This window comes from Mastomys coucha, unplaced genomic scaffold, assembly GCF_008632895.1.
Source record: "Mastomys coucha isolate ucsf_1 unplaced genomic scaffold, UCSF_Mcou_1 pScaffold15, whole genome shotgun sequence".
NCBI classification, from domain to species: domain Eukaryota; kingdom Metazoa; phylum Chordata; class Mammalia; order Rodentia; family Muridae; genus Mastomys; species Mastomys coucha.
Genome location: NW_022196897.1, coordinates 25971660 through 25984871, shown reverse-complemented (window position 1 = coordinate 25984871; position 13212 = coordinate 25971660). Strand labels below are relative to the sequence as shown.

The 13212-nt window shown below is 38.4% G+C and overlaps 1 protein-coding gene across 16 annotated transcripts in view; it reads left to right on the top strand.

Annotated features, from left to right (window-relative positions):
- Dennd1a (DENN domain containing 1A) overlaps positions 1-13212 on the top strand; it is a 486221-nt gene that overhangs the window by 41562 nt on the left and 431447 nt on the right. For 15 of the 16 annotated variants that reach the window (XM_031370095.1, XM_031370090.1, XM_031370085.1 and 12 more), the window contains one exon: positions 5744-5814. The exons of the other annotated variant lie outside the window; for it this stretch is intronic. In XM_031370095.1, the coding sequence (XP_031225955.1) occupies positions 5744-5814 (71 nt within the window). Of the gene's footprint in view, positions 1-5743; positions 5815-13212 lie in introns of those variants that run through there. 16 annotated transcript variants of the gene reach the window in all.

Sequence of the window (13212 nt, the reverse complement as noted above, 5' to 3'; positions counted from 1 at the left end):
CCCCCAAAATATATATATATCCTACCGGTTTGCCTCAACCAGATCTTATGGAGGCATTTTCTCAATTGAGACTCCCTCCCTGCCAGTGACTCTAGCTTGTGTCAAGTTGATATAAAACTAGCCATCATAGGGAGGCTTGAGCTGAAGCTTGAGATTTGAAACTTCTTGAAAGGCTGAGAAGATAGGTCCTTGTTGAAGGGAAGAACAGCTGAGTAACTTAGGACAGGGAAGTACCTGGTGCCTTATATGTCAGTTCCATGGTCTTCTGCTGTTTCCTTGCCTTGTCTTTAGTATGTGTGCTATTTGTGGGCCTTAGTGGTTCTAATTTCCAATCCAGGGCTAAATGTAACCTACATTAGGGGTTGTAGAGAATTATGTGAGGTTCTGCAAAAACTGTTTATATTTACAAAATCCAAGAAATATTTAGTAAATTATGGTAGTTGTACAGTAATAATACTATTACTAGAATTGGAACATGGTTTGATAGAGACATCCTGGTTCTTTATGGCCAGAGCTTAGGGTGCAAGGCTATAGGATATGCTAGTGAGTGGCAAAGAATAGGTTTGGCAGGTAGGCAGAGTCCCAGATGAGGGCACATATAAGAGTAAAAGGCAATTAATAATGGGGCATCATGGCAGAACCAGGACATTTCCATGGTAATATGCTAAGATGTATCACAAAGGGCTCTGGGAAAACTTGGGTCCATATTGGAAAATTGGCTCTGAACATAGTATTCTCAGCATCATTACGTGTTCTAAATTAGCAGTGAGTGTTAATAGGACAGAAATAGGATTTTCAGCTTCTTTAGCCAAGTAGTTAAAAATACTGAGTGTCTTGAAGAGTGTTGGAGGAATAAGCGGTCTCAAGGTGCTCTCAGAGATCTTGTGCAAGTTGCTATGGCCTTTATTGTTTACAGGTTTAATGAGAAAATTAAGAAAGGATTGCTTGGCCATTTGCATTTAGAGGAGGCACTTTCTAATTTACTTTTTGATTTGCAGAGAAATAAAAAAAATGCCTCCATCTGCACTGGCTTCATTGGCCCTTAAAATAACTTATGTATATTTGTTATGTTATATAACCTGTCACAACATTAGTCACCACTTCTTCCATAAGGCAACATGTAAACTATCATGGGTAAGCATGACTAGAGCTTATAATTATAGACCAGTTTGTTCTTAGCATTTTAGTCAGCTTCTGCTTTCTTTCTTTTGAGAGAGAGAGAGAGAGTGAGAGAGAGAGAGAGAGAGAGAGACAGACAGACAGAAAGAGACAGAGAGACAGAGAGAGAGACAGACAGAGACAGACAGACAGACATACATACATAGACAGACATAGACAGACAGAGAGACAGAGAGAGAGAGAGACAGACAGAGACAGAAGACAGACACTGACTGGCTGGCTGGCTGGCTGGCTGGCTGGTTGGCTGGCTGGCTGGCTGTTACAATCTTTTGTTCCACGCAGTAGAACTCTACCTGCTGAGCTAAGAATCTTAGGTTTATTACTTAGCCCTCATCGGAGTGAGGGGGAGAGGGAGAGACAGAAAGGCAAGGATACTTCTTTCTTTCTTTCTTTCTTTTTCTTTTTCTTTTTCTTTCTTTTCCTTGTATTCTTGGGATACTTGTTTCTACAAATGGCATTTTTCTTTGAAACATACCTCTCATTACAAAAAAGCCATTGAAAGGTATTGAGATGTACTCTGTTCATTTTATGTACATCTTAGTTGTTCTAAATTATTTGGGAGAATTCCATTTGACTGGATCAGTGGTTCTAAAATGTGATCACAAGTCAAGTAGAACCACTATGAGCTGCTGGCTACTAGTTAGGAAGATTCTGGGAGAAAGAAGTCTGTCTTTTAATTAGTCCTTTAGTTAATTGTAGTCCATACTAAAGATTGAAGCATGTGGAAGTAGAGGATCATACCTGTCATTTCTTTTAGACTCCAGGAAGACTAGTTTCCATTTCTTTTGTCCCTTGCTAATATTTACTTGGTTAGGTATGGAGGAAACACCACTTGACATGAGAGACAAAGTCCCTGTTCTTCAGCAGCTTATGTGTAAAAGAGGGAAACTAACCATAACCAGTGTTGAGATTGCTATAATGTGGAGAATTAAATTAGGGCCTGGAGAGTGTGATGGAGTTGGTTTTTCTGAGCAGGGTTTTGAGTGACAGAAAGAATCACTATGTGAAAGTCTCTGTGAAGGGTCCTAAGATAGAGGTGAGTGAATGGCAGAAAGAAGATCAGTGTGCCTGGGTCTAGTGAGCCAGGAGAAAGAGATCTGAAGTGAAGTTGGACAGGTAGGCAGAGGCCAGATCATGTAGGCTCTGCCTCCTCCTTTGTCTTTAACTCCATTTTTTAAAAATTATGGCAATATACATAAAATAAAAAATTTTTATTTAAATTTAAATAAAAGTGCTCAGTTCAATGGCATTAGATGCATCTGTATTGTTCTGTACCTATCCGGCACTAGAATTTGAAGTTTGAGCATGTGGGATGCTTTGGATATGTTTAGCATGAAGGGCTGACACAGTCGCTCCATGAAAAACTGAGGTATACTCACATGGAGGAAAGAATGGAAGCAGGGATACTGTCAGGAGAGAATGCATTAACTGTGGGTACCATGAAGCACATTATTCTGGATTTTCATTTACTTAATATTTTGAGTGTGTGTGTGCTGGAGCAGAACATAGATAGGGGCTTGGTTCTACTGAGTTAAATGTTAAATTCTCAACTCACCTGGATACATTTTGATAGCAGAATCCAACAGCAGCAAGCAGAGCTTGCTGATTAGTTGGTAGTGACATATAAAGAGGTCAAAGAAAGTAAGTTTTGTTGGTTTGGATAGCTGGTAGAATTCAGGAGGTAGAATTTTGGGAAATAAAAACATATGTTAAATTAAAATGTGTTTGAGATGTCTAAGCATAAGTGTTGAGTAGGCTTAAGAAATCTGGAATCCTCTCACTCTCTTACTCTTTGTCTCCTCTCTGCTCTCCCTCTCCTTCTCTCCCTCTCCTCTTTCCTGCTCTTTGTTCTCCTCTCTTGCCTTCTTCCTCTTTTGCTTTCTCCCTCTCCTTTCCTTCTCTCTACTTTACTGGCCTATTTTCTTCTTCCTACAATAAAATATCTCATTTATTAAAAAAAAAAAAGAAATCTGGAATCAGGGAAGAAGTCAGATTGAAGATAGGATTTAGGGGCTTGCAAGCATTTACTCAGTAATTAAAGCCATGAGACTGAATGAGATCATCTAGGTAATGAGTGTAGACAGCAGAGTCTTGATCGGGTTCAAGAGCAGGAATCCTTACAAGTGAGTTCAGCAAAGAAGCACCAGTAAGAAAGGCAGAGAACTAACAGAGTGGATCTCCTAGAAGGGAAAGGAAGAATGTGTTTGAAGGAGGAGGGCAATTGATCAGCAGTTCCAAAGCTGCTTGGAGGATAAGGCAAGCACTGGAAACTGCATTTTAATGCACAGAAGCATGTGCAGGGCTTTGGTGACCACGGCAAGTTATTGCAATGATACGGTGGTTTCATGCTGTCTGTTTGGAGTATGTTCCAGGAAGAAAGAAGGGCCAGCTAGTTAGGGCTTCCTTTCCTTAGAGTGAGCCTGTACAAGTGTGCTGTGACACAAGTTAAGGCATGGTATGTAACTGTTGCAGAATTTGAATGTAGCACTTTCACATGCTCATCATTTTAATTTTAATAACATTTAAAATCAAGTTGAAGAAGTGGAAATTAAGTAAAAAAAAATGTGTGGGAGCTCTGAAGAGTATCCACAGGGACCTAAGGCTACTTAGAACACATTTTACTTTATTTTTGAAACAGGGTCTCTTTATGTATCCCTGGCTGTCCTAGAACTCACTATGCAGACCAAGCTGACCTGGAACTCACAGAGATCCTCCTGATTAAAAGGGTGTGCCACTACTTCCAGCTATGTGTAAAGCACATTTCGAAATCTGTTTTAATCCAGAGAAAAAATGTTCTGAGATGAAATCCAGCCATTTGTAAAAGAAAGGCTTTTAGGTGGCAATCTTCCTAATGCTTTTCACATTCTACCATCTACTATTTGTGAAAGAAAAGCACTCCTTTTGTCAAATGCTCTACCTTGAGGTTTCTGGCTGGAAGGGATGTTTCTATGTGGTATTTCATATACATTTTGGTGCTAATTTTAAAGGTCATTTCTACCCTTTTGGTGGGAAAAAGAATGCAAGCCTTTTAAACCCTAAAGACTTTAAGTTTACTTTTTTTTTTTTAAAGTAAGATGCTCTGATATAGTATCTTATTTTTTGGTGACTATATTTAACAAAATATATTTAACTACTTGAATTTTAGAATAGTCAACTCTGTCTACTCAAGGCACTTATTTAAAGCTAAAGCCTGAGTTTTTTTTTATAGAGAAAAACTGATCTTTCACAAATTAGAAAACATTTTTCTTTCTACTACAGAGATAGAGCAAGCATTACCTTATTTTCTTGACTCTTAAGATGCTATTTATATGATGGATGATTATTTTTTGTGTTACTAAGAAAAATGTTACCATTTACAATGGCAACCGTTTAAAGAGGGCTGAGGAAAGTATCGGGGACCAAAGGTCGTTGTCTAGTCAATGAAACATGGACAGTCAGCTAAGAGAGGCAGACAAGTTCTTTACACTGAATTTCGTTAGGCACCTCACTTGCACAGTGAGAGTAGCCCCCCCCCCCCCCCCCCCACCTTACAGTGCCACAGTAAGAATTGCATGATAAAATTTATCTCATGTAGGAAATGTAGGGTTTTCTGGGAACATTCTAAGTATTTCTTTGGTTTAAATTTAGGACCTTAGATATTATTAAATACCTTAGAAAAGTTCTTATTTGAGCTTTGTTGTCAGGTTTAAAATATAGTTTACTTAGGTATTTGAAAAAAATAATTTTTTTTTTTTTTTTTTGACACAAGGTCTCTATGTAGCCCTGGCTGGCCTGTAACTTGCTATGTAGATCAGGCTGACCTCAGAGATCCACCTGCCTTTACCTCCCAAGTGCTGGGATTAAAGGCATGTATCACTGTGCCTGGCTTGCTAAATGATTTTTGTTCAGTCTAGAAGTAGTTATCTTTTCGTTATACAGAAAAGATAACATAACCATACATTTTTTATAAAACAGAAGTAACAACAATAAATTCTGGTAGTGCTGTGACCTTCCATGAGTTTATTATGAATGCTCATGACATTAAAAAGGTAAAGGAATATAATAGTAAGCATTCATACATATGGTATTGCCAAAGGAGGCAAGTGATGTCTTAAATTTAGATTAACTTCTCATAATATTCTAGCGAGGTGATTGCTTTTCTAGTTTGGTTTTCCAAAGCTGTATAAGTAACACCATTTTTGTCATATGTGTGTTTTATCTAGTAAAGTAGCAAAGTGTGCTGCTTTAAACTGTTGGTGCTTTGAGCCGAATTTCCTCAAAACTTTCCCCTACAGCTTTGGAGATGCAGCTATGGAAGTTAGAAATGACACAGGTCAAGTCATAGTCATGGTTAACTTACTATGTCCAGACATTGTGTTCAGATTACTGCTGTGTATTTTCTTAGAGTTACACAGTGCTTGGGAATAGCTATTTTTATCTTGTATGCTATGGAGGTCGTGGCCCAGAAGTTAAATACCCTGCCCAAACTTTCACAGCTATTCAGTTGAAGTCTACATCACACTGAACTCCATGTGTTTTGCATAATGCTGCCTCAATCAGTAATCACGATTTGTTTCCTTTGTAGGCAAAACCCAGAGACTACATTTGAAGTGTATGTGGAAGTGGCCTATCCTAGGACAGGTGGCACTCTTTCAGGTACTCGTTCATCTAATTATGATAGTGATATGTTTCTTCATTGTATGGAATAGCTGTACACAGCAGAAAATAGATAAATAATGTGATGTCTTTAAGTTTTTTTTTTAAGTGTCTTTCCTTGTTTTCCATAATTCATGTCATCCTAGGAAGGTGGGAGAATAAAAAGCATAGTGAATACTTTGGGATCCACTGCTCTAGCAGGCTTGAAATATGGCTTTATTTATTTTTATCATTGGGTGTTGGTTTACATCTATCAAGGATGCTTGGAAACCAACTTATTAGGCCTTGCTAATGAGCAATGCAGTCTAATTCCATTAGACTGCAGGACTCAAATTAATAGAAAGGGAATTCTTTGCCACTAAACTGCTTGAAATAGACTGAATTTGGCAAAACTTGATAAAAGAAAGTTGGAGACTAGTTAGAGGAAATTCCTCTTGCCCTAGCATTTATTCTATTTCCTAAGTGCCCTAAACAGTACGGTCTCAGATGAGGTTACAACATCTTGTACAGTTGTGTATATCACTTCTTCTTTTTTTTGTTTTTGTTTTTTTCAGGACAGGGTTTCTCTGTATAGCCCTGGCTGTCCTGGAACCTGTTCTGTAGACCAGGCTAGCCTCAAACTCAGAGATCTGCCTGCCTCTCTGCCTCCCAAGTGCTAGGATTAAAGGCGTGTACCACCACTGCCAAGCTTGTGTAGGTCACTTTTTGCCCTAAAATCCTTTCACTTAATGAGAAAAATAACGTTGTACCCTTTTTCTTGGTGCCATTTGCCGAATGTTAGGAACTCTTGGTCCTTGCACCCAAACATTTGTGTATGTTATTTGATGTTTAGGGAGAGAAAATGTACTAGGATTAGAAATTTGAAGTAATAACATGACCTTAATTGACTTTATGCCTTTGGTACTGTTTTCTATTGCCTTATTTTCATTAGATTCTTATAATTATATACATAGTGATTTTTGATCAAAGCCCTTTATTCTGTTAAACATATGCTATCAGCTGTCAACACTTACACTTACAATGTAATCCTTAAAGACAGTTGAGAAAGTCCTATTGAGAAATTAGAATCTCAAGTGTAAAGTTGGCTATGGAGCTACTGTGTGGAATAGCTGGGATTCTTGTTTAAATTACACTTCACACTGCTAAGTTGCCTTCTTGAGGGCAGTACTTGTGTTGTCTCCGTCTCTCCACGTTTCCTGCAGGGCTTTGTATGGCATCACTGGTATTTGTTAAAATGAAGGATTTCTCTCCATGTGAAGTAGATTACAAATTTATGCTTGTTTGGAAGTCGAAAGTTAAGGTCCTTGTTAAGCCATGTCTCTTATTGTACAGGGAGAGGACTGGATTTAGAAGCAATAACCAGGTGTGCATACAGCCACTTCTCCATGGGTGGACCTCATTCAGTATCCATTTGATGACAGCTGTGATCTTACAGATAAATTCAAGGATGAACGTTTTATTATTTCTGTAGTTACCTAATTTTCCCTCTTCAGTGTTGTGGAATTTTCCCTAAAGTTAAAATTTATTTTTTGAAAGATGAAAAAAAAAATGAAAGCCACAAAGTGAGTTGGAAGAATAAGCAGTGAAGCCTTTATCCTTTCTGCTATTATAGCTGTCTGGGGTACAGAGCCTAGCAAAGTTACAAAGGAGACCTGTAGACCACATATCAAAATATTCCAGTATTTAAAGGATATGTAGCTGGGCATGGTGGTGCTTGCTTGTAATCCTGGCACGTGGGAGGTGAACCCATTATTTTGAAAATATTTTGAAGTTACAAGAGCAGTTTGCTGCATGTGCCCTTTCTAAGAGCCCATTATTACCATTGTGTTACATTTGCTTTGTCACTAGGTATGCAATCTTTGTTGCAGATGTGGTGGCTCTTTACCCTAAATTTTTCCAGGGTAGATATTGTAAGAATAAGGACATTTTCTTTTATACTTCTAGTCTAGTTGTTGAAATAAGAAAATTTAACATTGATTTAACATCAGTTGTTATATTTAAATTGAATCAATAGTCTCAAGAATGTTCTTTATGACACTTTCCCTTCTGATCCAGAATCTGGTACAGGTTTATGGAACCCGATAGTTTTATGTTTGAAATGTTGTGGAAGATCTTAAATTCTCCCAGTTTTGTATATAGTTTTGTAGCTATATTCATCTTTTCTAATGACGTGTCAAAAATATAGGCCTTTTGTATCTGTTTGACTGTATCTTCATGGCTACACACAGGTTGTGTGTTGGTGATTTCTGCCTTCCATGTATCTTATCAGCAAGAGTATGATAGCTATCCTATTATTTGTATTAAAAAAATGTATAAAACTTATAAGTGTGGGTTAACAAAATAACACAAGTGACTATATGACTGTTATTCAGGTTAAGAATGCTGTGTAGTTTTATGCCAAACCTAGTCTTGGCAACAAAGATCTCTGCCCCCATCTTATGCTATGTCTTAAGAGTTCCATGTTGGCTCTCCTTTCATATTGCCACTTAGGAGGGACACAAAGTTGCTAGGCCTATAAAGCATGCCATTTGATGATTGAACCATTTCACCCTAGACTGTTCTGGGAGAAATTAAGATCTTCGGATTCCTTACTCCAGTGGGTTTGAGCTCATTTCCAGAGCCTATGTGAGTCTGTTCTGTCCTCCTGAGGATGAACTGTGCTGTCAGTGCACTCACCCCAAGGCCTTAGGGTGCTCCCACATGGGAAGTGGGTAGAGGACAGATAATAGGTAGAGCAGCACTTGGAGTTGGGTAACTCTGTGCTTGTGTGAAAGGTCCCTTGCTGTATGCAATCTGGAAGGGGCCATGGGTACTCAGCCAATAGCTAGTATTTCCTCTGCCACTATTCTGCATCAAACTCTAAGCAGGTAAAAAATGCACAGTGTGTCTCACTTTCTAGTTAGTTCTAAAGGTATATTTATCATAGTAGGAGGTAAAATATATTTAATAGTTGTAAGCTTGATTTATAACTTTTTGCTTTTTTAAAATGGTTTTTGTTTTTTGTTTTTTTGGTATCCGAGGCTGGCCTTAAATTCATTTTGTAGCTGAGGATGACCTTGAACTCATGATTCTCCTGCATCTACCTTCCTAGCACTAGGATTATAGACATGCATGTCTTAGTCAGGGTTTCTATTCCTGCACAACATCATGACCAAGAAACAAGTTGGGGAGGAAAGGGTTTATTTGGCTTACTTCCACATGGCTGTTCATCACCAAAGGAAGTCAGGACTGGAACTCAAGCAGGTCAGAAAGCAGGAGCTGATGCAGAGGCCATGGAGGGATGTTCTTTACTGGCTTGCTTCTCCTGGCTTGCTCAGCCTGCTCTCTTATAGAACCCAAGACTTCCAGCCCAGGGATGGCACCACCCACAAGAGGCCCTACCCCCTTGATCACTAATTGAGAAAATGCCCCACAGCTGGATCTCATGGAGGCACTTCCCCAACTGAAACTCCCTTCTCTGTGATAACTCCACCCTGTGTCAAGTTGACACACAAAACCAGCCAGTACAGTGCACTACCATCCCCAGATCATCTGACTTAAAGGCTTAAGTATTTAGATATATATGGTCTGTAGGTCTTTTTTGTACCTTTTCTAGATCTGTAAATGTTAGAGATGGCCTTAGTCCTACCCTAGAACTCCCTCCCTCCCTTTCTTTAGAGGCAATCACCATCCTTTTATGGGAGTCATTCCTTTGTTGTGTTCATAGTTTTATTACATGTGTGTGACTCCCTGAAAAAAATAATTTAATTGTGCTTGTTTCTCAATTCTATAGACATAGAATTATTATTTATGTAGTTTTGGTATGTTTTTGCTCAGTTATGTTTATAAGGGCCCTTCATGTTGCACGTCACTGTAGTCATTTATTTTTATCACTGTGATATTTATAGAGTTGTACTCCAGCTTTGTTGTTGCTCCTCTTATTACTGGTGCTGGGGATCAAATCTAGAGCTTTGAACATGTAAGGCGAACATTTCGACACTGAGCTCTTACACCCAGCCTGGTCCATTCTGTTACTGTTAGTAAAGTTGCAGTGTTGAAGTCACATGCCAGTTTTGGCTATTGCAAGCACTGCTGTGATTTTCCTTGCATATGCATCTGGTGGGTGTAGTCATATGTTACCATTGATTGTATTATGTATCTGATTCCTGTGTCATACTAAACTTCTTTAAAATGGGTTGTGCTGCTCTGCATTCTCATCTGCAGTGTTAGGTGCTGCCGCTGCTCTATAACTTCATCAGTCAGATTTCATCTTTATCAATGTGATGGTTGTTTTTATTTGCATTTTCCTGATGGTAGATTGAACACGTTATTGGTGTGGTGTCTTGAATACCTTCATATATATATATATATATATATATATATATATATACATACATACACACATATATATGTGTGTATATATATATATGTATGTATACACACACACATATAAGTGTAGCTGAATTCCTTAGTTACACTTTTCTGTACTTAAAACAATTCATAAAGTAATGAAGTATTTTACATACTCCTTAAAAAACAGCTAATATTACAAAGATGAGAAAGAACAGAAATATCATTATCTTTAAAGACAGGTCTTTTTTCCATTGATGTGTGTGTACATCAGTGAAGACCTTTAACTGATACATGTGCTGTGCTCTGAGAAATGGAAAGAGGCATGTGATTTGTCAGTACTGCAGAGAAGCTACATCAAGAACCTTAACACTGCAGGGATGGATACCTTCCTAAGGCTGTACAGAGCTTGAATTGGAAATGGATACATGCTCTATTGTAATTTGTCTGATTTCCTTTTGCTGTTCCTAGTGAGTAAACTATCACTGAATATTTGACTTTAGACACCTTTGCTCCTTCTAGAACTTTCTTGTTGATAGTTCTTTGTGTATTTTCCTTTTTTCTGTTACTATTTTAGGCATTAATTTGGCTGTTTTAGATGATTGCAAAGAATCTACCTTTGTTCCTCAGATCTGCATCTCTGTGTTTCTGGGCAAACTTACATATAAACCTTACATTGTACAGTGCTAGTGTCTGGGCCTAATCTTGTCTTTGAAGTTTGCTTGCACCCCCTGAGGAGTTAAGCCCCTGCTGTGAGAAGGTGGGCTAAAAGCACTGAGACACTTTATGGGTCTTTAATTGAAAGGTTAGTGTACACTTGTTTTATAAATGTCTGTGGGACTTCTGTTCTTACAATTTTTGCTTACATTGTCATAGATTCTTGTTGTAAATAAAAAATGTATGTAGTAAAATTTTCTCAAGGCATTTAATATTTACTGGCAGATTATTCTGGTGTATGTGTTTTGGCTATTCATCTTTAAAAGTTTAGCATCTTGTTTAGCAGATTAGCTCTTGAGCATGTATAAAAATTTTTAAATTTTGAAAGGTTACAAAGAAGATAGAATGACTATTTAATAATAACTGTCATTAATATTTTGGTATACTTATTTTTTTGTAATCTATGTGTGTGTGTGTATGTATGTATGTAGATAAAATATATAACCCTTTTTCTAAACCTCTGCTATATGTATTTTTGTTTCCTTCTATTAAGGATTTCTTAAAAATTATTAATATGGTTTTGTGAAACCACTTTAGTTGTTATAAGTTATTGCACCAATGGTCTACTTAAAATTAAATCTTTATGTGCTTCTAGGGTTCTTTTGTAAATGATAGCATTTTCATGTATAAAGCTTGTCATTTTTGCACCAGATTTTGACCTTTTAAACAGAAGGTGAAATCCAGTCATGATAAAGATAATTCCCTGCTCTTGGAATCATTGGCATGCATGTGCAGGAAGGTTAGGAGTTCAGGCTTCCCTTGACTGTGTAGGGACACCAGCCTGGGTTACCTGAAATCCTGTCTCCAAACAACAACGCAGTCAAAAACCTCAAATAAAACACTAACAAATAAACACTCTAAACAACCTCTCCTCTGAAAATTGGTATGTTTTGAGTAGATTTTTGGTATATTTTGTTATATATTTTTAAATGCTTTCTAATTGGCCAGTTTGCTGGAGAACTCATACTTTTATAAGGCTTTCAAGATAGGCATTCCACACTGCAGAAGCACCCAGCACTGAATTCAGGCTCTCTTGCAAGAAATAACCATCCCATCTTATGATCAGATGGTGCTGGGCATGCAGAAATTCTGGAATGCATTTCCACACAAGTGTCTCATTACAGTTGGCCTTTCTGAGCCTGCTGCAGGCACTCTGCCTGGGTAGATGCTTAGCGTTTGGAGAGTGGCAGTATCAGGTTTTTTAGGGCCGCCCAACAGATCAGCTTCCTTTTGTGTGCACTCCCTCTGCAGCATTTGTAATGTATTAGCCCAATGGCCACTTTTTAAAAAGATGAGGGTGGCAAAGTTGAGAAACTGTTGGGATTTTGTGAAAGCAGTGTTAGTCACAATGCTTTGGAAGCTGACTTGTTCAGTTTCCCAGGTGTTAGGCAGGAGCCCTAAGAAAAAAATTCTTCATTAAAAGTTGCTCTTAAATAACTGTCCACATTTTTGTCTGAGCAACATTGCGAAGAACACTGAGACATTGCCCACTTAATGATTTTGAGAGCCAGGTCTATGATTTAGAACTTCAGTTTTTATTGCACCATGATTGTGGTTTTGGAGTTTCATCTGAATCTGTGCTGACAACAGATGCTCCATATTATTAGAGATTAAAAAAGGAAGTTAAGAGGCTGGAGCAATGGATCAGCAGTGTCTCAGGGTTTCTATTGCTGTGATAAAACACTATAACCAAAGCAGCTTGGGGACAGAAGAGTTTATTTTTGCAAAAAGCTTACAGTTTAACATCACAGTGCATCACTGAAGGAAGTCAGAACAGGAATTCAAACATGGCAGGAATCTAGAGGCAGGGGCTGATTGATATAGGGGTCATGGTGAACGCTGTTTACTTACTGGCTTTCTCAGCCTGCTCCTTATAGGATCTCCTGCCCAGAGAGGGCACCACCCAGAGTGGGTTAGGCCCTCCTTCCTATATCAATCACTAATTAAGAAAATGCACTACAGACTTGCCTGCAGACTAGTCTTAAGGAAGCATCCCTTTCAATTGAGCTTCCCTCTAGCGAGGGTTTAAGATAATTGATCGTCTTCCAGAAGACTCAGGTTCGGTGCCTAGCACCCATACAGGTTGCTTATAACTATCAGAGTATCTGACCCATATACCCCTACATAATTAAAATTAATGAAGATAAAAGAAAAACCCACAAGGGCCTTGATGTGGTGGCACACACCTTTAATCCCAGCACTCAGGAGGCAGAGGCAGAGGCAGGTGCAGGTAGATCTCTTAAGTTCAAGGTAGCCTGGTCTACAGAGTAGGTTCCTGGACATCTAGGGCTACACAGTGAAACCCTGTCTCAAATAGACAAACAGACAAAAAAACAAGGACTCCCCCCCCCC